The 25,496-nt window shown below is 31.3% G+C and overlaps 5 protein-coding genes across 8 annotated transcripts; 1 reads left to right on the top strand and 4 right to left on the bottom strand.

Moving 5' to 3' along the window:
* Nucleotides 1-3,287: 3,287 nt before the first annotated feature.
* LOC137837942 (uncharacterized protein At3g17950-like) lies at nucleotides 3,288-4,591 on the top strand. The gene is made up of 2 exons (XM_068647125.1): nucleotides 3,288-3,636; nucleotides 3,797-4,591. Exons 1-2 carry the CDS (start codon nucleotides 3,553-3,555, stop codon nucleotides 4,292-4,294), a joined length of 582 nt encoding a protein of 193 aa, XP_068503226.1. The 5' UTR covers nucleotides 3,288-3,552; the 3' UTR covers nucleotides 4,295-4,591.
* Nucleotides 4,592-7,411: 2,820 nt separating this feature from the next.
* On the bottom strand, nucleotides 7,412-10,533 carry LOC137837935 (putative pentatricopeptide repeat-containing protein At1g12700, mitochondrial). Its single transcript, XM_068647117.1, has 2 exons — nucleotides 10,315-10,533; nucleotides 7,412-10,095 (listed from the first exon to the last, which is right to left on the bottom strand). The coding sequence occupies exon 2, from the start codon at nucleotides 10,029-10,031 to the stop codon at nucleotides 8,397-8,399; it is 1,635 nt and encodes a 544-aa protein (XP_068503218.1). The 5' UTR covers nucleotides 10,032-10,095; nucleotides 10,315-10,533; the 3' UTR covers nucleotides 7,412-8,396.
* Nucleotides 10,534-12,075: 1,542 nt separating this feature from the next.
* On the bottom strand, nucleotides 12,076-16,610 carry LOC137837923 (peptide deformylase 1B, chloroplastic). Of its 4 annotated transcripts, none has more exons than XM_068647106.1 (8): nucleotides 16,376-16,610; nucleotides 16,162-16,300; nucleotides 15,283-15,475; nucleotides 14,067-14,177; nucleotides 13,028-13,090; nucleotides 12,591-12,707; nucleotides 12,434-12,514; nucleotides 12,076-12,338 (listed from the first exon to the last, which is right to left on the bottom strand). In XM_068647106.1, exons 1-6 carry the CDS (start codon nucleotides 16,551-16,553, stop codon nucleotides 12,609-12,611), a joined length of 783 nt encoding a protein of 260 aa, XP_068503207.1. In that variant the 5' UTR covers nucleotides 16,554-16,610; the 3' UTR covers nucleotides 12,076-12,338; nucleotides 12,434-12,514; nucleotides 12,591-12,608. The 4 variants fall into 4 exon arrangements, with proteins under 4 accessions (XP_068503207.1, XP_068503205.1, XP_068503206.1 ...); XM_068647104.1 differs by having other exon boundaries at nucleotides 12,076-12,329; XM_068647105.1 differs by having other exon boundaries at nucleotides 12,598-12,707.
* Nucleotides 16,611-18,212: 1,602 nt separating this feature from the next.
* Nucleotides 18,213-22,197, bottom strand: LOC137837922 (surfeit locus protein 1). The gene is made up of 6 exons (XM_068647102.1): nucleotides 21,884-22,197; nucleotides 21,654-21,739; nucleotides 20,843-21,081; nucleotides 19,654-19,828; nucleotides 19,290-19,573; nucleotides 18,213-18,788 (listed from the first exon to the last, which is right to left on the bottom strand). Exons 1-6 carry the CDS (start codon nucleotides 22,029-22,031, stop codon nucleotides 18,719-18,721), a joined length of 1,002 nt encoding a protein of 333 aa, XP_068503203.1. The 5' UTR covers nucleotides 22,032-22,197; the 3' UTR covers nucleotides 18,213-18,718.
* Nucleotides 22,198-23,057: 860 nt separating this feature from the next.
* Nucleotides 23,058-25,253, bottom strand: LOC137836533 (non-specific lipid transfer protein GPI-anchored 8-like). The gene is made up of 3 exons (XM_068645203.1): nucleotides 24,774-25,253; nucleotides 23,750-23,779; nucleotides 23,058-23,497 (listed from the first exon to the last, which is right to left on the bottom strand). Exons 1-3 carry the CDS (start codon nucleotides 25,165-25,167, stop codon nucleotides 23,361-23,363), a joined length of 561 nt encoding a protein of 186 aa, XP_068501304.1. The 5' UTR covers nucleotides 25,168-25,253; the 3' UTR covers nucleotides 23,058-23,360.
* Nucleotides 25,254-25,496: the final 243 nt, after the last annotated feature.

Below are 25,496 nucleotides of genomic sequence, written 5' to 3'. Positions count from 1 at the left end.
TGAAATTCCATGTGAATTTAGTCTGAATTAGAAATGACTATATGAGTTTGATGTGCTGAACCTCGTGCGCCAAGTATGATGGCATAGCCCTTTTCCACTTTATGCAATTCCCTTCTGATCATATCATATCATATGACTCATGCACTATGCTGCCCATTCCACAATTTAAAATGAGTTATAACAACTCACAAGGTTGTATGAACACCTAAAGAAATCTTAAACTATCAAAAACACCTTGGTAACAAAGTTTTAACTTATTAATAGATTATCATAGATAATGTCATGTATACTAAGTATGAGTATTCTCATTAGAAACTTTTGAAAAACTTTTGAAAAGTAAATTTTAAACCTAACTCAACTTTATAAAATAAATGTGTAAAAAGTAAAATTTACATTTATTTATATATTATAAATTAGTTTTATCTTAAGTTAACGTAAGATCTTCAACACAAATTATACGAGTTTACTCCTAAATTTAAATTTATAGATGTAAAAGTAAAATAAAAGTAATATAAATAAATGACAATGCTAAGACATATAATTTATGTATCTATTAGTTTATTTCTCTTTGTTGAAGATAAAGTTTCTTGCAAATATATCTCTCCTCAATTCAAACAATTTTATTACATCATCCTATCTATATATATTACTCATCAATTCAAACAATTTGAAAGAGACTATTGTTAAATCGATAAAAAAAACCACAACAATAAAAAAGAACACAACATATTCAGAAAAGATTATTAAAAGGGTTGCAAAAACATACACTCACGAGTGAAATTTTTGTCTATTATAGTTCAATCTCAATGGTGTCTTGGAGCTGGAATGATGATAAGAGAAGCCAAGAACATTAACCTTTAATTCACCTTTTAGTTGGGGATATGGACAGAAATATACCACCACACTTGGCCATTACATCATGTGATAGTCCCTTTCAAGCTAGCTTTGGCTTAAATTGAAGTTTTGAAGCACCATTTTCTTGTAATTTACTTACACTTTATGTTAGATTCCATGCCAAATAGATGGTTAACAATTCTCTATTGAAAAACGAATCCAAATTTTCTCATCACCCTCTACATTTTTTTAGCTCCTCTTACAAATGAAAATTAATTACTAGGTATTTTGATTTTACTTTATTTTGAATTTTATAGACAAATTTTTTCTATATTAACTAAATTAGATATTATTTTAAAGATTAAAAAAATTATTGGTTTCTAAATTAGTTTTTATTATTGATAATAAATTGGTATCTAATTAACTAACCTAAGTTTTACCTACCAATTATTTAAATTCTGGTATCTAAAAATCTTAGTATTTAATTAGATACCAATTTAGAAATAATTTATTAATAATAGAAATTAAATTAGATACCAATAATTTTTTTTAGTCTTTAAAGTCCTATTTATTTTGTCAATATAACAATTAATTATTTTTATCTTTAATATTGATTTTTATTTAATAATTTTTTTAGTGAAATATTAAATACCAACATGTTTTTCAACAAAGATTCAAACCATTATATATTCTAATTTTGCTGTTCGGTTATAATTTATATTTCTGCCTATTATAATTTATATTTTCTCTCTTAATGCTACCTGATCAGTCTTAACATATTTTATTATATCAGTGTTTTTTTTGACTTATGATGTTTCAGTACTTAATATTTAATTGATCTCCTTACCTTTTCCTAAAGCATGTTATAATGGTTCATATTATAATTCATCTTTTACCACTCAGAATCATCATTAGGTTATCTCTCTGCACTCATTCAAAACTATGCTTCATGTTACAATAGATGTTAATAATTCAATTATTGTTTCTGTCCAATTTCCAAACTTTAATTAAACCAACATTTTTGAATGGACAGAAGCTATAACTAATGTTCCAGAGGACCATATTAAATTAATCTCATTACCCATTTTTTTAGACCATATTATAATTTATTAATGGTTCATAGTTTTGATTTTGCAATTTAAATGAAGTTATTGTACTGTTTCAACTGAACAATAGTGCCTTTTGCATCTGAAGTACCTCTTGTTGTTGAAAGCCTAAAATGTTTTCCTCTATGTATTATATCTCACCTAGGATTATATATTAAATTATTTAAAAGAGAAAGTTGCTTTTATATGGATTCACATAAAAAAATATTAGTTTCTCCTTGATTGCCACAAAGGTAGTATTCTACTTAAATCTCGCATCTTTAGCTAAAAAAATTACTTTGAGAACAGTACAATGTACAATGAAAAATACCAATTTATAATTCTATCCGGACGATTGATACGCGACCGATCAACTCATGGCAACAAGTTTATTAAAGTAATATAAATAACACAAACTCCAAGAACCAGGTATCATTATCTATCATACTCTGACACTCGAGTGTCGACACCCTGATTGACTAGAGCTTTTGAGTGTCTTCTGCAGGTACCATCCCTATGTAAGACCAGACAACCAAGAGGAGGAAGGAGAAACAGGAAGCTTGAAGTGATAGCAACCGATCGAAGAGAGTAGAAGAGTGATCGTTCTCTAAGTCTCAACACACGTGTTCGAGAACAATAATCTTTAAAAAAAAAAATTATATCTTATATTGTCCATATTTAAGTAAAATATTATTTTTGCTTCTATTTTTAGAAGTGGTAATATAAGATAATTCAACTGATGGATTATCAACAAATCCAATCTCTTAAAAAATATTTGAAGTATCTATCTGGGAACTCATTCCTTTCAAAAACAAGAGTCATATAAAAGAAATCAGACCTATGATAAACATTTCCTCAGACAGCTATCAAATACTAAATTAAGCTATTCTGTACAAAAGTAAGGAGTAAAGAAAATTTTGTTCTGAGCACAGAAAAGAGGAAAACTTAAAAAAGGTAAAAACAATAATGGAGGCATTCTTACCAATACATTTTGACTTATCCCTCCACCTTTTCTCAAATGTAACCTATAAGAATATAGAGACTAGAGATGAAGGAAATTAAGGTAAGAATCAGAAACCAAATACTAATAGGTGTTAGCTTTGGCCATTATGAGTCAGAAAACTGTGACCTCTTATTGCATTATTCTTTCCACAGACTCAAAAACAGAAGCAAATATGACAGCATATGGCATTGCTTACCTTACACATTATGGTTAACATTTGACTAAAGTTAACTATCCAAATATAATTAAGTTCATTAAATTAACTGCTTTATCAATGTTCACAAAAGTTTCAAAGAAAAGAAAACCTGCATTAAGAATGCAATTTCCAAGTTTAAATTCTATTACCTAACTCTCCTTTATTTTGGTTTCAAAGAAAATGGCCAAATTAAAATTAAACTGGATTTGAAGTTTCCACCACCACTGATGCTGATAAATTGATAATCACCCAAAGCAACAATCATTTCAAAAGCATCCTATTCCTTTGATCCCAACATGCTTTTTCATCAATTCTTTATACTGCATATAAACCAACAAATCTCAACCTCAACATATTCATAGTTCACACAAAACCTTCACAACACCTCTGAGATTTTCTCTGATCCTTCACTCACCACAACTCACAACACAGCAATGCTAGATCCTGCCACTGAATTGGTGCCACCACCATCTTCACCCACAATCTCTTCCATTTCTTCATCTGATCTTGACACTGAGGTACCATCAAGTTCACTTTCACTGATTCACCTTACCTCTTTCAGAGTTCTAAAAAATCTCCAATTTTTTCATACCCCAGAAGTTTTTTTCATCTAATTTTGTCCTTTTTCATGTCAAAGTAATCAAAAGCTTGTTTTTTTTTTTGGTTTTTGAATGATAGTCCACCGGATCATTCTTCCATGACAGAAGCACCACATTGGGGACTCTGATGGGAGTGAACTTCCCAACCATTACATTCAGAGTCCCATCACAGCACCGGAATCCAAATTCCGCCGCCGAGGTCACCGGCGGTGCAAGGAGGACCGCCTCCGCAGTCAAAAAGAAGAAAAGGGCTACCGTCGTGTCGACATCGACTGCAGCGGAGAGGCGGCGGAAGTGGTGGCAGCTTTGCCGCGACGGTGACACCAGATCGGCGTCGCTCGGCGAGTTTCTAGAGGTGGAGAGGCGGTTCGGAGACGGCGAGTTCTACGGCACGGCGGCGGAGCTCGAGGGGATGGTCGCCGGCCACCAGCAGAGAAACGGTGGCAGAGTGCTGTTTGTCGACGGGAGGGTTCTTCCGCCCACCGCTGACGTCGACGACGGAGCACGGGCGGCAGAGAGCCTTTGCAATCGGTTTCCGGTCTCGCTCGCCGGAATTTGCAGCGGCGGAGCGGCTTAAGTTGTTACAAAAGCGTTTTTTCAATTTTTATTTTTAGTATTTTATAAAAAGAAAGTAATTTTTTGTTGGTTTATTTTAATTTTTAAAAACTTTTTTTTGGGTTGTTTGATTTTTACCAAATTGGAAGATTAGGATTCTTTTTGTCCGTGGTTTATGTGCAAAACGCAAGCTTTGCCTTTTGCCTTTTGGGCTTTTTACTTTTTCTCCTTTTTGTTCTTTTTTTTTTTCTAATTGTGGTCCACCACCTTATAAATTATATATTATTAATACACAGACATTATGGGTGATTGGTCCTAATCATATGCTCCATTTTGGCAAAAAATTGAAGAAAAAAAATGATTAGTAATATGTGGATTACAGAAAGACTTTGGTTCTTGGTACAATGATTAACCAAAATCAATGTTCAAGTAAATTTACAAGCTTTCTACCTCGAGATTAACTAGTTTATCATTCCATATGGAAAAGTTAACTGTAAAGTGAAAGAAAATTTAGGCTCCACTGAGTCATACAAATGTTATTTACATTCTTTTAATATAAAAATGTCTTTCTTTTGATCCAACATTGATATTATTAGCAACCATTGTCCCTATGAAGTGCTTTAACATCACATTTATACTTGTTCTCCTAAAGTTGACTTGTTATTGTAAAATAGGTTAAGACATTATACTAATGGTTGATCAATTGTTTTTTTTTTTAATTTCTTTTGTTTTTTTTTCGTCACTCTTCTGTTCTTGATCGAGAGTATTTTCAAAGAGTTCTTTAATGATAAAATAAGTGTTGTATGCATTAAATACGATAATAATAAATGTACATTTATCTTGATTGTAGTGTTTATTTATAATATCTGGGATCATTCAACAATTAAACCTTGATTAAGACATGCGTCATCATTAACACTCACATGATCTAATTTTCGGACGATTTAATTACTGTTAATACATATTTTAATAAATACGCCTAAACTTGTATCATTCGGCTGATACGGATTGTTTGATCTTACTGAACAATGAAATCAGCACATCTAGCAGTAGTAGACAAAAAAAAGTAAATTCAATACAGAAAATTGTGTCTAAAATTTCAACCCTCAATTGAATCTCAATTTCTTTCTTTCTGTTTTAAAAAATATAACCAGAATATGCAATTGTTAAAGCAGTACAATTGGCACCAGCACAGGATTAGAAAAATAACATTGATGGAGAACAAATTTTGGGGTTCAGGTCCTTCCACACCAACTGTTTATGCTCATGAACTGCTCCTTTCTTTCTTTGGCAACTGCATTTTCCAATTCCCTTACCTGATCCTGGTAGTTCAGCATATTCAGAGATAGTATGGCAGAAAGATTGAAGAATCTTAATGATTTCATTAAGAATAAACTGATAATTAAACATCTTCAATGACAAACCAGACATCCATTGAAAATGGAACTGCAAAACAATATGCTGATATTTGATACATTTAATACATAGTTACATACCAATCCAAATTGTTCCTCCAGCAACTAGTAGAGTTCATTAACTAATTTAAATTAGTAGATGTAAAAAAGATTAAAATACATTGTGTATTTTACTGAATTATATATAAAAGTGTGTTTTACTGAATTATTCAAAGTGTGTTTCTATCTTTCAACAATGAAAGTGTGCTAAACATCAGCTAAGAAAAACCAAGTTTTCCTGTGTCTAGACACCTGGACTTGAAAAGTTTCAAACATTTGATTAGAAAATAATGAGTAATTGATCCACCAAAACAGAACACACACAAAAATGCTAAAAAATACTACAGAACCTAAAAATGTATGATGCATATCTCATGCAGTAAAAGAGTTGGGCAAATTTAACTTTTCTAAACATGTGATATCTCAAATCGATTAGAGATTAAAGTATTTTTATAGTTTATAAGTGAGTGTAAACCTCATCTTATAAATCAATTTTATGAAGTTGAGTTAAATTTAAAATTCTGAGTTTGATTTAAAGTTCACTTCTTAATAATATTTATACTTTCTTTTCAACTAAATTGTCAAAGGTAGCTAGCTTGACTAAAGATCGAGGTTTGAATGTCATAATCTCAATATTGTTTATAGATAAATGTCACCAAAAATTTCTCATACTAAAGTCGACCGTGTTTATTTTTTGACCAACATCAACAACATTACTTTATTGCTAAAGAAGTCATAGTTATTTCTTTAGTTATTTCATAACCAACGTTTGTAAGAATTTTCTTGGTCAACATTAACAATGTTATTGAATTGATGTCAAATACATTTTTTTTTTTCAATTAATGTCTATTGAGATTATTTCTAGTTGATGGTAGTGGTTGTTTTTAACCAATATCAATTAGAGTTATTTTACTGACAATTATTTTTTATCAGTGTTAATTAGGATTTTCCTTGTCAATGTTAGTTAGAAATTTTCCAAAGTTGGGAGGACTACTTTTTGATTAATGTCGACTAGGAAGTTTTTAGTGATAAAATAAAAAATTATTTTTTATTTAAATGATTAGAATTATTTTGTTCTCATTAGACATAAGTTAGAGTTTTCTTGATCAATGTCGAAGAGACTATTTTTCTTACAAATATGAACAACATTTCTTCTATTAACATTTATTGTGGTTATTGTTTTGTTGATTAGTACAATGATTTTTTTTATTAACGACACAATGTTAATCTTGTCAATCAAGAAAAAAACTTGGTTAAAGTGAGTTGAAAAATCCTGGTGAGCTTTGACAAAAAATAACATCAAACAAGATCAACTAAAAACATTATCAATGTTAACATTTTTTAATTATTAAAATTGTTTAATATTTAAATAATTTTTCTTAGTATTTGATGGTAACTAGAATACTTTATTCAAACAAAAACAAATTAAAGTTCAATAACTTTTAATTGCCTTTTTCAAATAAAACATTTGAAGAATGAAATAATTTGAAATGAGATCGACCCTTTCAAATTGAATGTGTTAGAAATTGTGAAATTCTCTATTCAAACACAAGGTACATAAAAAATGACACAAACACCACCTATGCTACTTCATAAAAAGTAGTTAAACCCTATCCTAAATTGCTTCTCTTGTGCAAGCAAGTATGTACATACAACTATTATTCATTCAAGAAATAGAAAATTCATTCCAAGAATAAATATAAATTGCCTGAAATATTCTTACAAAACATCAATTACCTCAAGAGAGTGCCACCTTTCATGAACTATTGGAGATGACCATGCAAGACTATATGCAACAATGTATTTTCCATGGAGTTCAATCAACCTACATCAAAGCTACAACACTGCATTTGCTAAGCATCTATCCAAACCTATCTTTAGAAGTATAGTTTTCAGTGTGAATTAGCTACTGTATCCAGGGTTATCAAACTCGAACTGAGTTCCCTCGTAAACCCGTTCGAGTTTAAGAGTCCGGTGGTGACTCACGTAGACTCTCGAGTCTGATAACCTCTCGAGTCTGATAACCTTGACTGTATCTCACCAGGTTTTATCATTTGTTCAGATCTCCAGCAAACATCTCTTGAAGTAGCCCCTGTGCTTTATCATTCTCATTTTTATGCACATAAAAAATCCCACTACTTGATGGAACAAACCTTCTCAGCAGAGTCCATTGATAATGGAGTTATATGTGAGAACATTCACACCAGCAAGTTCAGCCAAAATGCTGAAAAATCTCTAGTGCAATGTTAAGTCTTTGATCTCTGTAAAACCTATCAATTCGGCAATGGGCACCTATCAAAGAATTATTTTTCGACACCACTGAAAAAATTAGTCACCTTTTCAGGATGCTGGTTTTGCAGAAAAGCATCAAACAAGATATTGTAACTTGTAAGTGATAGATGGCCATGCATTATCATGTATATATCATCTATGAGTTCCCATGCAGATGATATTCTCGTAGATTCCTGAGCCATTAATAGAAGAGATATGAGTTTGTAGTATCAAAAACCAAACTGTGGCAAGGCATATCTCTGAAGCGATTCATAGCTTCTTCCATCCTTTTAACCCTTGCAATATTCATCAATCAAGATGCAATGACTAACACCATAAGAACTCAATCCCCTTTCAAACATTAGGTTCAATAATCGATTTCCTTGAAAACATGGTGTATTAGGAAAAGGCATCTAACAAGATATTATAACTGATAACATTAACTGGCATACCACCATCATGCATCGCATAGAAAAGCTCCCATGCATGAGAGACTCTCCCAGATTTACACAGGCCATCAATGAGAGAATTATAAGTTACAGAATCAGGAACCAAATTTCTGTGACGCATTTCTTTGAAAAGGTTCATGGCTTCATCAATCCTCTTACTCTTGCAATACCCATTAATCAAGATGTTATAACTCAAGACATTTGGAGTCAATCCCCTTTCAAACATTAGGTTAAATAATTTAATTGCATTGTCAATATGTTGGATTTTGCAAAGAGCATCTAACATGATATTGTAAGTGATAACATTAGGGGAGGGACCATCATCATGAATTGCACTAAAAAGTTGCCATGCATAAGAGATTCTCCCAGATTTGCACAAACCATCAATAACAGAACTGTAAGTTACAATATTAGGAACCAAATTCGTGTAATGCATTTTATTGAAAAGGATCAAAGCTTCATCAATCCTTTTACTCTTGCAATACCCAATAATCAAGATGTTATAACTCCAAACATCAGGCACAATTTCCCACTCAACAAATCTATCAAATAACTTTCTTGCCTCATCCACATCATTGTATAAGCAATATCCACTCATCAAAGTGTTGAAAGTAACTACATCTGGTTGCTGACCTCTTTCAATCATCAAATTACACATATCATGAGCTTTTCTGAGCATTCTGTTTTTACATAATGCATCAATTAGTATATTATAGGTATAAACATTTGGGTTGACCTTTTCATCAACCATATCACACAACAACTGGGTAACTTCTCGCCACTGCCCCAAACTACAAAAACCATGAATTAGACAAGTGTAAGTAAAAATATCAGGACTTATTCCCCGGCCAACAATCTCCGAATATAAACCACACGCCTCAGTCACAAATCCATCTTTGCACAAACCATCAATCATCATATTGTAGATTACTACATTAGGCCTAACCATCTGCTCTTCCATTTTTTGCATGAACACAAAGGCATCTCTTATCTGTCCTATTTTACACAGCCCATTGATCAAGGTCCCATAACTAACTTCATCCAACAGAAACCCTTGAGCCACCACATTATCATGAAAGTCCACTGCTTTCCTAACCTCACCTTTGACACAAAGCCCTCTCATGAGTGTAGTCAAGGTTACCGTATTGGGCTGGTAACCCCTCTTGAGAACCATGCTCAACACTGAAAAGGCAAAACCCAAGTGACCCAAGTGACAGTAACAGTTGATCAAGATGCTCAATGACACTATAGAAGGGGTGATTCCTCTCAACCCCATTTGTTTAAACAATGATATAGCAGTAGGGTAATGCTTCATCTTCACTATTGACCCTAAAATCATGTTAAATTCTACAACAGATGGAAGAGGGTGCATAGTGATTAAGCGACTGAATAAGGCCACAGCATCATCAATTGCATCAAACCCATAATTGCTTTTGGCGTTTTTGTTTTGGGAATAAGAAAAGAACCTCAGGAAGACACTAAATTTGGGAATGGCATACCTTAAGTTTGTTGTCTTAGCAGTGAAAGACATGACAATCTTCCTTCCAAGTATGACCAAGATTGGATTTTTTATCCAAGCTTCCATTCAACAGCTCTTTCCAAACTTTGAACGAAGAATAAGTTGGATTGAACTTCACAAAATTCATCTCCTGCGAAGATGCATCCAATAAATAAAACCCATTGAGAATTGAGAAGAACAAAACAGAGATGAGAGAAGCACCTCATTCACTATTTTAGTTGAGTCTAGGTATTTTGAACCACTAACCCACACAACCTTTTTACAAACAGGTACGTGGCAAATTTACTAACATTTTATTCTTGCATATGCATCTCAAATTCTTAATGAAAAAAATTTGAAGGCAACATACCTTGTTCTCTAAGGGCACACCTTCTTCTTCAAACGCCCAAACACACAAGTGGGACATGCCAGCAGCATCACCTCCCCTGTGAGCACACACGCCAATTTACATTAGGCTATATTTTTGTTCCAAATTTGTGTCTTTTTTGTTTGTGCTTTCTGCATTTTTTTCTTTGTTTGTGAGTTCTCTGATTAATTTTTCCTTCTTTCTCATGCAGGTGAAATGTTTGCTTTTAGCACAAAACCAACATAGTTGTGCAAACAAAAATTTACTTTGTTTCTGTAATTGATGATCTTAAACCTAAATATCTTGTTTACACTTCATATTGTCTCAGATAAATAAATAAACAAATAAATTCCAAATTTTTCATCATGAAATTTTTTTTCCTTTCTGGGATATTAACTGTGACTTGGCTAGGTTAAGACTTTCACTCCTTAAGTAGATGAATATATGTGATTTAAATTTTGTAGCATAAAAAATAATGGAGAAAGTAAAATTACAAAAAACACCAAAAATGAAAAATTGTTTTGAGAAGTTTTACTATGTTCTTGTAACATTTATGAACACAACTAAGATTGTTCCAGCTTACATAAATTTAAATGTCAATATAGATATTAAAAAACTAGAACATTTAGATCTCGAGTTGATATTCAAATGTACTATTCAACTATTTGTGATCATTTTGGTTTATTTTGATTTTTAATAATCTTTGAATTTTTAATGGTTATTTTGGATTGTTCATATTCTTCGGTTGTTTTTTCATTTTTTTTTTATAAATTCGATTTCCGTTTTCCATACATTTAATTGGATCTAGAATTTGAACCATATTTTAAATCCAGTTCTAAATTTAGACATTGATTTATATCTTTTTCATTTAAATTAATCCTTTTCAATTTTATATGCTCTTGTAAAATCCAAAAGTCTAAATTTATATTCACAATTATTGGTATATTATTATATTGTTAAAATAGTGCGAACATATTTACACTAATGTACCGCAAGTTAAGCACAAATTATTATAGCGTCAAAGTATTAGTAATTATGAACTATATATAGTAAGGTGTTTTTTTATTATAAAATAATAACAAAGTATTCAAATCGTTGGATTGAGAATGACAATTATATGATTTAAACATTAATTAAAAGAAAAATACTTTGTGTTGTAAGTTCGGACTAACTCTGAACAATACCTTTAGTACTTAAAAAAAAAATAATCATAGAAATCAATTTTAGAAAAACAATTATCAGTACCTTTAGATTCTAATGATAATTAAATACAAATTTAAAAACTATTTAATAATAATATAAATTAATTTAAAAATAAAATATTTTAGTTTATAAAAATGGTTTCTAATTTAATTACTATAATAACTAATTATTTTTTTTAAAAATTAGTTTTTATTCGATAGTGAAATCTAATGAAATCGTATAAAAAAAATTGTGTTGTTTTTCTTTATATCTTTTAGCTAACCTTGAATTCCTGATTTTGGTGTTTGTGAAAGTTTAAATTTTCAAAATCATGGCTTGCCCCAAAACTACAAACTATATCCTTCAAAGACTTGCAAGAAAGGTTTCAAAATTTATTAGAAACAAAATTCAACCTTTTTATTGTATTTTATTTGTTTTTACATGTGTTGTAATAGATAAATGCAAGTCTAAAATCACAAACCCCCTCCACACAGGCAAGGATAATCATTCAAGTTATTAAATTGCAATTGGCCCTTTTATTACAAACAATTATTGCCTTTGGGATTTTGAGAGCAAACCACATAAAGAAAGGCTTTCCTCCATTCCATTAGCTGTTTTCAGGTAATAAATCCCAAAATAATAAATAGTAAATGCCTACAGAAAAATAAAATCAACTCCACAGGTGACCTCAATAACCACAATTAAAACAAATAAATCAATAGGAAATATCTCTTCAAGACAGTTCTCTCCTTCAGGAAAACTGACGCTGGCATTGTTTATGATAGAGATGTCTTCTAATCAGTATGCATAAACAATTCTAGACAAGCAAGTCCACCCTGAGAAACCTCGTTAAGTATAATGATAATTAGAGCAATTAGTTGTGTGTGTATATATATATATATGCACATATGTGTCCAACATAACCAACCATATGCAGTACCTGTAATCTATGGTTCATCTTTTTATGGACTTCAAAGTAGAAATGTCTTTATGTGATAAATTTAGTGTTATGAATATTGACCTGCAAAATAAGCAAGCCGTTTTCAGTTCAATGTAAACATTTAAATATCTATGCGAATGGGAAAAATAAAATTTACCGTAGACCTTGAAGATAATCATCTCCCAAAACCAACTGCAGCCTTTCTCTTCTTGCTGTTCTCTATCTTTTCAGGGCTTGGGAGTCCAGTCAATCCTTCGTACTTGTTTTCCAGGGCCTGCAATAATTTAACCAAAACCGAAAAAAATTATTAACATTCTTGACAAGGCCTACATGCAGCTGAGTTTGGTCGAATTTCAGTTTTCTTGACAAGGCCTACATGCAGCCGTATCTCCACAAGTAGATATAATATTTTCAAGATTTGAACTTACGAGCGACATCTAAGTCACAAGCTACCTTACAGATTTCACAATACACCTTACAGCTTTCACAAGGCTCACTCATTTATCTAAAGAAATAAATAATGTATTACAAAATCAAAGGAAGATATACAAGTGAAAGTGACAGAGTGACAAAACAGGAAAATGATTTTCTAACCTGTAACTGCCCGCGAATACTATCAAGAACATCTTCACTCATTCTGTCAAAGAAAAGAATTCCCTATAGACACAACAACAATATGTAAACATATGCTTAAAATTACATTAGTCATGAGCATTGTCCATGATCCAAGACATGACATGACAACATTTCGAAATTGACAAACACTTCATCAAAAATAATCCAGACAAAGACCTTGTGGTTACAACTCATGTTCTTATAAGACTTCAGATAAGACATTTTCACTAAGGGTCTTCGTCAGAACAGATTCAAGGATCTTATGAAAAATTGAGAATAATTGATATTCATTTTTAATATTGTAAATAGTGGTTTATTGGGACAAAAATATCTTCAGGGTCTACATATTGATTATGATAAAATATCTTTAGAATATTTCTATTTATTTTAGCATATATTTTTTCCTTATTTTAGAGAGATTGATTGTTACAAATAGAGGAGGTGAGAATGTAATTCATGTGATTGCTATCAATAAAAAATTTCTTATTTCCTTGTGTAGTTCAAGTATTTTAGAATTTCTCATATTTTTAAAGAAGGTAACATGTGTGCTAATAGTTTAACAAACCATAGTATTGGGGAAGTGTAGAGTGATGCAATAACATTCTTATATTGATTTAAGTAAAAGAAAGATACAAATCATAAAATATAATGAAACTTGGAAACCGAGGTACAGGTTTTATTTGTACAATAATGCTATGATGAGATATTTCTTGATATTTTCTTGACCTTCTTAGTTACCCATTCCTTCAATCTATCATATTTTATCTCTATCTCTCAGTTGAATTTTCATAGTATTTTTTTCAAAATATTATCCACAATTAAAAAAGCCCTTATATAACAATTAAAATAAATTTAAATTAAATTTTATACATTCAAAGATATTTATTTACTCTGAATTTAATTATAATATAATCTATGTATTTTAAAAGTATTTATTTATTACGATTTTTAACTATATAAAAATAAGATGCACAAACTAAAACACTAGTTACTTTAGTTATCCAAGTTCAAAGCATACCTGTAGATGATCAAATTCATGTTGGAATATTCGTGCGGGAAGGTCAGACAAGTTGACTGAAAATCTAGTTCCATTAACATCACGTGCATCAATCTTAACAGATTCTGGTCGCTAAACCACAATTATGAGACATATAAGTAAATAAACATGAAACAAATGACAAGATGGCTATATTCCTGCAGTTAAGCACATGTTGAAAGCAACAAAAATGGAAAAACAACTTTAGCTACATACAAAACAATTATAACTTTAGGGTATAAAACAACTTCCATCAAACAGAAAAATAAAGTGGAGCAAATAACACTAGTAAAATCTCTGGTCAAGGAATCCTGAGCTGATCCTACTTCTGGTTGCCCTTATGTTGGCTGAAAAGATGCTTAGCAGAGGTTTATCTCAATTGGTTCTTGGGCTACAGATTCTAGTCCTAAAGGGATTGTTTATCCTCACATGTTCTTTATGCAGATGATATTTTTGTTTTTTGTAGGGCTAACAAAAAATCATTGACCAAAATTATGAAGTTTCTATAAGCATATGGTACCTCTTATGGCCAACGGATGAATGTTTCCAAAAGTCTTTTCTTCACTGCTGATAACTCTACTTCTTTCAGTGGCAGAACACGTTTTGTTTTAAGGGAAATGCCGAAATGAAGGTTGGAAGAGCCAAGAGTGCATATTTGGGTCCCATCAGTATTTTGGTCCAGCTTGGAGGATCACACGATCCCACCATTTACTTGTAAACACTACAATCCTAAATGACTTCACCACATGTTTTAGAGCATGGTCAGGATCTTTCAGGCCATTAAAAATTGTAGAATCATGCAATCTGACAAAATATCATGATTGCACGGAACACAGAACTCGGCATTCCGCAAGCACCAAATAGGTGGAAGAAAAGCAATGGATATTTAGCACATATTGAAGTATGTAAGCTGAAAAGGCTGTTTACATACTTCAATCTTTTAGTCATTACATTTACATATACATAACCAAAACACCAATAACAAAGGTTGATTTGCAATCTGGACCAAGATTTTCTGAGTTCATGGGAGCAAAGATCACAAGTATGAAGAAGAAAATTTTTAAATATATAAAAAACACGAAAAACTTTTCAAACTGACTGGAGTTCAAAGTTGCTACTCTAGTTCTCCCAAAACTGGTCTAAAAGGAAAGATACAGTCAAAAGAATGATGTAAAAGAAAAGGATTTGTGTTAAGTACCTTTACATCGGCAAGAATTCCAGGGAAAGATAAGCAACCCTCGTTGAATAGGGTCAATTTCTTTGAGTATTTGCTAACCCTTGGGTTTACAAGAACAATTTCCTCTCCTTCACCACGCTCACCCACTGGATTGAACACCATAAGTTGCACATTAATTCCCACTTGAGGTGCTGAGAGACCAATACCATCAGTTCTGTGGGAAGCCAACCAATATTGTTAACAATTCAGCAAATTGAGAATATGTTATTTGAATTAAAATATTGATTATATTAACATTAAAATATCAATTAATATAGCTTATTTATATATATTCAACATAATTTAAAATATATCGCATGCCTAGTTCCAATTCAAACTGCCTTTTATTACTGTGGGGTATTTTAGACAAAAGTCCAAAAAACATTACTATGTTTGAATCAGCAAACTGCCCTCAAATTTCAATTATGGTTGATATTGCTTACCATAAGAACACTCCTATATTGTAAGGAAACTTCCACAGAGAAAAATATTTTCAGGATTAGAGTAAATTTTTATTTGTTGTGTCCTGTATTCAGAAAACAAAACTAGCCTATATAATTTGAAAGTCAATCTTCACAACCGTGCTTTAAAGAAAATACTAACTTCCCATCCAAATTACAGCAAGCATTGAAATGCACTAAAACCCGAACATTCCACAAATGACATTATCTCACTCACTAGGAGTCAGAACCAAGAAAATGAACAGAGGAGAGCAGCCTTAAACCCAACTGATGCCACATTTTATTAATAATTCAATGAAAAACAAAAATAAAAAAGAATGTAGCAAATTAGCAACAGCCCACCATAGTTCTATTCAGCTGAAACAAATATAGAAAACGCTTCAACATTCAAAAAGCTTACTTGTACATAACATCAAACATTTCGTGGACAAGCTTCTTCAGATTATCATCGAAGGTAACTACGCGCTTATTTCTGGCCCTCAGTTTCGGGTCTGGATACTCCACAATTCTCAGAGGTGGCACAAATTCAAAATCACCAGCTTCAGAAAACACAGAAAGAGATTAAGGCTTGAGAAAAAAGAGATGGGGTTGAATCAGTGGAGTGTAGAACTTACGAGAAGCGACTTCGTCTTTAGCCGGTGAGAAAGCGGGCTTGGTCATGGCGCGTGGAGGAGAGTTTGCAGAGAAGGCCCGGTTGAGGGAAGATGAACGGTTGAAGCAGCGGTTAGAAATGGCGGGAAGAGCTGATCCGAGATGAAGAAGAAGAGGGTTGAGACAGATGAGTGAAGCCATGGATGGTTTCAAAGTGAAGTCATTCACACTCTTTCATGCTTATTTAGACATGTAGATAAACCAATTCCTTACCATATATTTTATATTTATAACAAATTTATATTATAATTTTAAAGATATAATTATGTAATTTATTTATAAGTGCAATATAAAGTTGAAATTATGAATATAATAATAATTATACTAAAAAGATTAGTATATTTTTATTTGACTTTTTTTATTATAAAATATTTAATAATTTTTGTTTTTACAAGTCTATTTCTACGTGTTTCTTCTCGGGTTTTTTTCCTTAATATGTGATTATTTTTTTAAGCTCTTATAACTGTAAAATACTTGACGTTTAAGTTAGTTCGAGTATGATAAGTAAGTGTTCAGATTAATTAAAAATTACACGTGTTTTTTAGGTTTTTATTTATTTATATATTTTGGGTTGTACTTTTAATATTATGGGTCTAACGAAAAACTTAGAAGAGACTCAATTACATCTTTATCATGTTTTGTAGATAATCTGACGTGTTAGTCCGCTTTTCACCAGTCCGGTAGTACAATTCTTTTCAAATAAAATATTTAATAATTTTATAGTAATAAAAACTGCAAAAATAAATCCAAAATGAAATATAAAATAATGATCCATTTGAATTTCATATTAAACTGTATTTTGATTTTGTTCAAGTGATTTGTAAACCAAAAAACAAACCAGTTGTCAATACCTCTAACGGGATAAATAAAATTAATTATATAATTAAATTATTTTTTATAAAAATAAAAGACTAGAAAATTATAGTTATTATAAGACTTCCTTATTTAAACAAAACTTACAAAATAATAAGTGACATGGTAAAATCTATTTAAATTAAGATTTCAGAGTAAATTCATGTAATCTTTGCATTTTAAATGTCCTCTCACCTTCATTTTTTATTTATTTGTATGCTTATAAAGTTGGAATAATATTCTCTAGTTTATGGTTTAGTTGAGGCAAATTCTTCCTACAACACTTCTAAATTGTAACCTACACCCAATCTCGTTTTAAATTTTTAAAACTACTTTTCATTATTGAATTAAAATTCTGAAATTCAAAAATATTCCGAAAAAATAATCTGAAATATACTTTTGTGTTCTATAATAGAATTGAAAAATCAAAATCTCATTTTAAAAAATAATTATAAAATACAAAAATTACACTCTGAAAAATAAATTCCAAAAAAAACATTTAGAAATGTATTTTGAAAAAAGATTACAAAATATAAAAGTGTTTCAAAAATATAGATTCTATGGTTATTTGATCTTACCATTTTTTTATTCAACAAGTAAATCAAACCAAAAAAGTAGTGAAAATGTGTTTGTTTCAATTTACAAAGAGAATACTTTCAAAGATATTTTATAAGAACATTCAAGTTACTCGTTGAATACAATTACAGAAGAATATTTATAAAATGTATCTTCTAACACTCCCTTATCTTAAGAAAATATTCTTACAGAGTGATGACAAATTAAAGAAAAAACATTTAATTGTGCATTTGCATAGAAATCCACTGATTACATTTAAATTTGTGATTTCTTTCATAATTATCTATTTTGTTATATATTTTAAAAAACAATCCATGAACTACATTTCATCAAAATAAAATAAAAATGAATCAATTAGTGAATGATGTTCAATGATATTAAATGCTGCATCAGAGCATCAGAATTATCTTTTATTTAGATTATTAGTAGAACATGTGTCTGTGTCAGTAAAATTGTAGAACACTCACAACTCCCTAACCATACAAACAACCTAAACATATTCTTATGATATCCTCTTATAGCTACTTGCTTTTCCAACAAACAAAAAAAATGACCTTCTAGATAAAAATCTCCACATCTTTGCCCCAGTGGCTCAAAATTCTTGACATGGTTTTCTTGCTCAAAGATATCACCCCACTTTCATTTCATCAGTGTTTTTGAGGTGAGGATAACTTACAGGGAAGACTTCACTTGAAAGACTAAAGTTGCATGAAAATTGAGATTTGAAGAAAAGTTTGGGAAAGCAATGCTTCAAGGAGATAAGGTGTACCAAGATGTGAAAAGTTTTGGAAGACAATGCTTCAAGGAGATAAGATGTCAAATGGGGGAGTATCTGTCTGAATATTTCTACTATAACATGCATCAGAAAAATGAGTTTGCTATCTCCGCTTAGTTTTCTGTTTAAGCCTCTTAAAAGCCATAAATGTAACTGCTGCAGAAAGAGAATACCTGACCCAAATCCAAAAGAAAAGTTGTTAGAAAGATTATTCAACAGAAACCTGCTTATTTTAATATTAGCAGAATCATTCAGAGTCAACTAATTATTATTATAAAACCTGTAATCTTGCCAACCAATTATACACAAGTGTTTCATTTCTATGAATTTTTAGTATAAAAGTTTTACACTATCAACCAATCAATAAAGCTTAAACTCAACAAGCTTACTTTAACATAACATGATGACTTATATAATTCGATAACAATGTAAGAATCCTTTGTAGGGTTAATGCATACACTATTTACTTTATACAAAAAGTTTACTTTCCAAACATTATCATTATAATTTGACACTGTCAACCAATAAAAAATAACCATTTACAAGTCTAATTTTTCTACACATTATCAATATAAAAGCTTGACACTATCAACCAATAAAAATAACCATTACTGATAGGGGCCACCACAAAAAGTACATTGATATTCAATGAGCATTGGAATTAAGTTGCATACCATGTCAATGTGTAGTTTAGGTGGTCCATAGGCATGACAGAACTTCGAATCAAGGTATTCACATCCTTGGGCACAGGGTAAGGATTACTTGGATTAACATTTTCATTAATATCTTCAACATAGATGGTATTTTCTGGAAGGCCACACGTACGAGCAATGGCAGGAACATCAACATAGAACCATTGGGAAGATTTAGGATCATTTGCAGGAACAAATATACTTGGCTTCTCACTTCCTCGAACTACGCCAACAACTTCTATAGGTGTAACAGACAGGACCTGATCCTGTAAGTGGTTCCATGTGATAAGTTTGAATCCATAATTTTTCCACATTAAATAAGAAAATGACTTAGGGGAGAGGCAACCTCAATGATAACAGGAGGCTTTTTAGACCACAATCTCCACCAGGATGTAGTTTCATCTGTGTGAGAAGGAGAAGGCAACGAATCTGCCAAAATTTCATCTTGTGAAGCCTCTAAAAATTTGTCTTTCCAACTGCGAGGAACCCACCCTCTGTTGACTAAAATTGGAAAACTGACACTGGAAGAAGCAAAACACGATATAAGAATTGAAGAAACTATGAACAACTAATGCAATTTATTCATTAAACCAGTGGCATGGAAGCACTCAAAACCAGGAATGGATTGCTTATGAACAAGAACAGAACAATAGTTGACTTGAAAATGTGATGACATGTTAAAGTTTATGAAGTGATGCAATGCAAATTAATCAAATATCTTCTAAGCTCTCAAAATCTCAACAATGTTTAGCCAGTCACAGTAAACACATTACATCCATGGATAACTATATTGATGAAACATGAAACATTCATAATGGGCAGCAATAAGTTAATAATCTTTCACCAAAAGTAAAATACTAAGGTTCATTCAGCACACGGACATTTTGAATCAAAATAATAAAATCTACTATAAGAGAAAATAGTGTATAGTACATAGTATAATAAATGTCCATTTTTGAATAAGGAATTAGTTCCTCTAAAGTAGAGGGGTGCACTTTAGAAAATAAAGCTCAAATACAGCTCTTAATCAGAAAAACTATTGTTGAAATTATAACAAACACACACACAGAGGAGAGTATAACAAACTATATTAAAATCAATCTTCTAATCAACAGATATAACTGCATTTATCTTCTAAAGTGGATCCCTTTACTTCAGAAAGCCAAATACTTTCATTAAATAGTACTGTTGAATACAATGTCCAAAACTTTCAACATCAACTAACTAACATCAGTTTTACAGAAAATTCATCCTTTGATCAAGTGGAGTTAAAAATAGTACATAATGATGAGGAAAACTTTCAATCCACTGTATCAGTAGATAGTTTTACAGAACAAGTAAACCATGTAGTGGCACCTATGTAAAAGACTGACAGAAAAATGAACACATTAGTGTTGTACTGTGTAGAGTTTCACACTAACATTTGATGAAACCTAAGCTCTAATACATGATAGTAAGCAACACGAGAGAAATAAAGTTTTGAGTGAATTAAAGCATAACATTCATTGACAAAGCCATTAATGTTTATATTTTACCTGTCAGGACAATCAGGAACTGGCATAAGAGGTGTTATAATGTAGTAGCCATTTTCAGTAACTCCTGAAATACTTCTTGAACGTGGTCCAACATAGATTGATTTTCTATCTTCAAAATATCCTTTGCACGCAACCTTTCTAAATTCTAGAGAATCTAATTCCTCATTAAATGAATAAGTACTACTGAATTTTAATGGTTCCATTTGCAACCTCTTCTCTCGATATTCCAACATTTTAATCTGTAAAATTGAAAGACAGAAGGAATTTTCAATGATCTAATATCTAAACATGAAATCTCAAGCTAATACAAAACAAACTCAATCCCCCAACTTTTTATCTTCCAAATATTTACAACATAATACATTATCATCCAATGTAAGCAGAACCGAGCCAGTTAGATGAGTTACTAGTCGAACTAGAGAATTAATAGTTGAACTGCATAGACCAATATAATATATAACACATATTCAATATCCACTAAGCTCACTGGAGTCCTTGTACTTGATCCTCACCACAGATTCACAAAACACAATTTGATACCCCCATTCACTACAAACACTTCATTGCAAGAAGAAAAAAAAAATCACAATACAAGTACAATTGGTGGCGCTACATTTCACATTGCACATAATCTCCTCTTACACCATTCACATAATATCACTCAACACCATCCCTCTCCCCATCCTACTCCACGCCCCTTCATAAAAAACAATGTTTCGAAATCTCATATGTGAGATTACGAAAACAAAACATCATGTGAAAACAAAACAGCTTCCAACTTATAAAGAATTCAATGACAAAAAAGGCACACCTTTTCTTCTCTTCTAATAATCTGCCAAGTCCCAAGGCCAAATGTGATTGCTCCAGGTAGAAACAGCAACCATCTAGATGATTTTCCTTTCATATACCCAAGAAAATAAAAACAAAAAAACTAATGACATAAAAAAAAAGTTCAATTTTTTTAAGATGGGTTTCAGCATTGCAAAAACCAAGACTGACCCACATGGAGAATCGATCAAAGGGACAGGATTCAACACATACTTTGTGATTCGGAAGAAGAGGGAAGTGATGGGTCAGAATCAGACACAGAGGAAACGGCGGCGGCGGAGCTGAAGGACCTGAAGACGAGTAGGTGGTCGGATGTAGCACCGCCGCATACAGCGGCGGCGCGACGGAGTTGAGTAAACATTCTGGCAGCGGATGGCGACGAATCCTCTAAGACGTGTGATGTGAAGAGAAGAAGCAAGGAGGACGAAGGATCGAAGGGTTTATGGAGAAAAAATCTGCTGCGTGTTGAAACACCGTTAGCATATCTGGACCTTATGGATCCTCATGCATTAGGTTATTACATGCTCGCATGTATTTGAAAATAAAAATTCATTTATCAAAGAAAAGTTAAAAAAAAAACAAATTTCTATTCAACACTTCGTTCCAAAAATTTGGTGGTTGTTCAAAGTTTTTTACATAAATTAAAAATAATTAATTTATATAAAGTTAAAGTATATTATCCTTATTTATTGTTTGAGTTAAGTAAAATATATATATATATAACCATGTTATAATTAAAATCTATAATAAATACATTTTTAAATATATAAATTGATTTTAAATTTATGATAAATAATTTATATTATAAAATTAAACTGTTTGAACTATTAATAATTTATTTTAAATAACCGTAAAATTTAATTTTAAAATAAAATGAAAACGAAAGATTGAAAACAGTAAATTAAATCAAATTCCTTAAATGTGTTTAGTAAAGGAGAGATTTGTAGTATATTTTATTTTTTTTATCAAAATGTGTTTTTGACAATTTTCCTTTCTTATTTTTTAGAGCTTGAGGTAATTTTTTGACCTTAATGTTTCCTTACATGGTTGGGAAAGGTTATTTAAAAATAATATTAATATTATTACTCTTTTCTTAAGGGATTGGTCTTAAGTAAATGGTGAAAAAACATTTATATTGTCCTTAATAATGATTAAAACAAATTGGAAGGTTTAATTAAAAAGTTATATGATTCCTAATCATACCTAATTATTTTATATTGTTTTATATCTCATTTTTTTATTTCTATTTATCCTATTACCTGTGTTTCTCTTTTTTGTCTGTCTCATTTTAATTGAAAAAATAATATATATATATATATATAAATATATATATATATAGGTTATAAATTGTGACAATGATTATAGCAGAAAACTAGAGATAAATGTAGTGAATTATTATAGGCATCTTATAATTATAAATAAGTTAAAAGAAACTTATGATTTTGATAAAAAACAATCCTCTGTTATAAGTTTTCAAAAATGTGACAGACACATGAATAACAATGAACAATCTTACAACAGTAATTTGTTTAGTACTGTAAATTGAATTTGATCAATGAAGTGATGGCACTAAAGATACATCTGCCACTGCAAAATTAAAATTAAAAATGTGTTGGTTGCACTATGGAGACTTCTGGAACATGTTCTTTATTCATTTGATATTCATGCCATGAAAATGCACAGATGGTGCCTAGTATGAAGAAAATACTAGAGCACTCAACAAAGCAGCAAAGCCAGGTACACCAAAAGAACTGATTCCATATGGAGTAAGGATTTTTGTTGAACTTGTTGATTCAGATATGTCTTCATCAGGTACAGAACCTTCACCTAGAATAAGTAAATGCAGTATTAGTTATAATCACATGGATTTGTTCATGAAAACATCACTCCAAGAATTACTAGCTGAACAAATTTTTCCATCTGCATGTTGAGAAACAGATAGTCCAAAGCTTCTTATTCATATAGATCAATTTAGTCTGAATTCAATAGAAAACTCTTATTTCCAATGTTTCATGTGTTCATATTAAAAATTTCTTCTCCTGTGTCAACATAAGTCCATATGGGTAGGTGATGATTTACCTTCTGCTGCTGGTGATGATGAGCCTTCATCTACAATGAAAAAAACAATGATGAAGTCAGAACCACCAATTAAATGCAAAATTTAAGAATAAGTAAAGATATTAAAAGTCTTAGTAAGTAAGTTTATGTCTAACTCAAACCAATTGAAATGACTTTTAAAGCAATTGTGATGAAGGTTTGTATTTATTCATATAGAAATATGTGTATGACTAACAAGACTTCACCTAGTTTCTGTTAAAATGTTAAGAATGGAGAATATTAAGAGAGTAAATGATGAATAAATTTTAGTTAAATACTAATAATAATAACAGAAAATTGAATAAAAGAAGGTATTGTATGCATATTATCAAAAGAGAAACCCTCAAATTCACTCATTAGAGAAAGAATTCTAAGAGTTGTTTATGTAAACCCACACAAGTTGCTAAAATTTACTCTAGAGGTTCTAAACTATTCATCTTCTCAAATTCTAACAGTTTATGGCAGAAGCATGTGCTGTTGTTGTAGCCCTTATAAGTTATAAGGATTCATCATTTTGATTCAGATTTTTGCATGCCCTCTTTCTTTTGCAGCAAGACACAATGCAAAATACAACATCTCAGTTCATGGGAATATCATGCAATGACTTGCATGTGAGAGTGAAATCACCTATCAAAAGATTCCTAAACCAAGCAAAAGGTATAACAATCAATGAAAAACTTGACCAAAAAAACTTCTCTCCTCTATTAGTAGAAGAAAAGAGAAACAAACATCAATCATGAAATGAAAGAAAGAGACAGATAAACCATCCCAAATGAAAAAAGTTGACAACCTGCACTCAGCTTCTATTCCAACAGGCTTTTGCAAGAAGAAAAATATGTTTGATATCCCAACTGGGTTAAAACATCGTCTTATAAATCAGTTTTATAAGATTGAGTTAGGTTTAAAGTACAATTCTTAACAAATGATATGACAAGTGGTGCATAGAAAGCACACAAAAACAAAGAAAAAGGGCAGCAAACAAATGATTAATTGTTACTATTTTTACCTTGAGATCCTCCTGTGCTGTTGCAGGCAGAAAAGTCAGCATCAATGCCACAAGCATTGGGGAGCTTCAACAGGTCATCCTTGGAAGAACCAATGGAGCGAAGCAGAGAAGGATTGTTAACAAAACTGCAGACGCACTGTGATTTGTTGTCATGCATCTCCTTCAAGGGTGCACAACAAGTATCAGGAGGAGGGCTGGTTTGAGACTTCATGTATGATTGGCATGGAAGCAGCTTTTGCATGCACTGTGCATCTTGTAGAATGTTTCCTTGTGACAGGCCAGGTAGGAGCTGCTCAAGGGAAGTTTGACAGAAACCAACATGAAGATATGGTGAGAAGAAAATGGCCATGAGCAGGAATGAAAGGGGGCCAATGCCAGAAGCCATTTTCATCATCAAAGAGAGAAAATTCAGGATGAAACAACACCAACAAACAAAATATTGTGTTTATGTTGCTGTTGTTTTCTCTCTATTCCCCCAGTGTCTCATTCTAGGTGTTATAGATATATAAATCTGAGGGAACTTCTATTTTTAAAGGGTTCTTTTTAAGACCAAACCAAATGGAGCCAACCATTTTTTTCTTCTATCTTTTTGCTAGTTTGGGATGTGTTTCTGTGTTATACTATTATTTGACATTTTATTTTCTGTACAATGTTGTTGGAATCTGCAAAATTCAACTGTATATGTTCATTTTTAGGTATTGGTTTGTTATCTAGATTTTTGTG

The sequence above is a fragment of the Phaseolus vulgaris genome, chromosome 4 (assembly GCF_000499845.2).
Source record: "Phaseolus vulgaris cultivar G19833 chromosome 4, P. vulgaris v2.0, whole genome shotgun sequence".
NCBI lineage: Eukaryota > Viridiplantae > Streptophyta > Magnoliopsida > Fabales > Fabaceae > Phaseolus > Phaseolus vulgaris.
The sequence above is the reverse complement of the archived record's forward strand: the minus strand, read 5'-3'. Positions and strand labels throughout refer to the sequence as shown.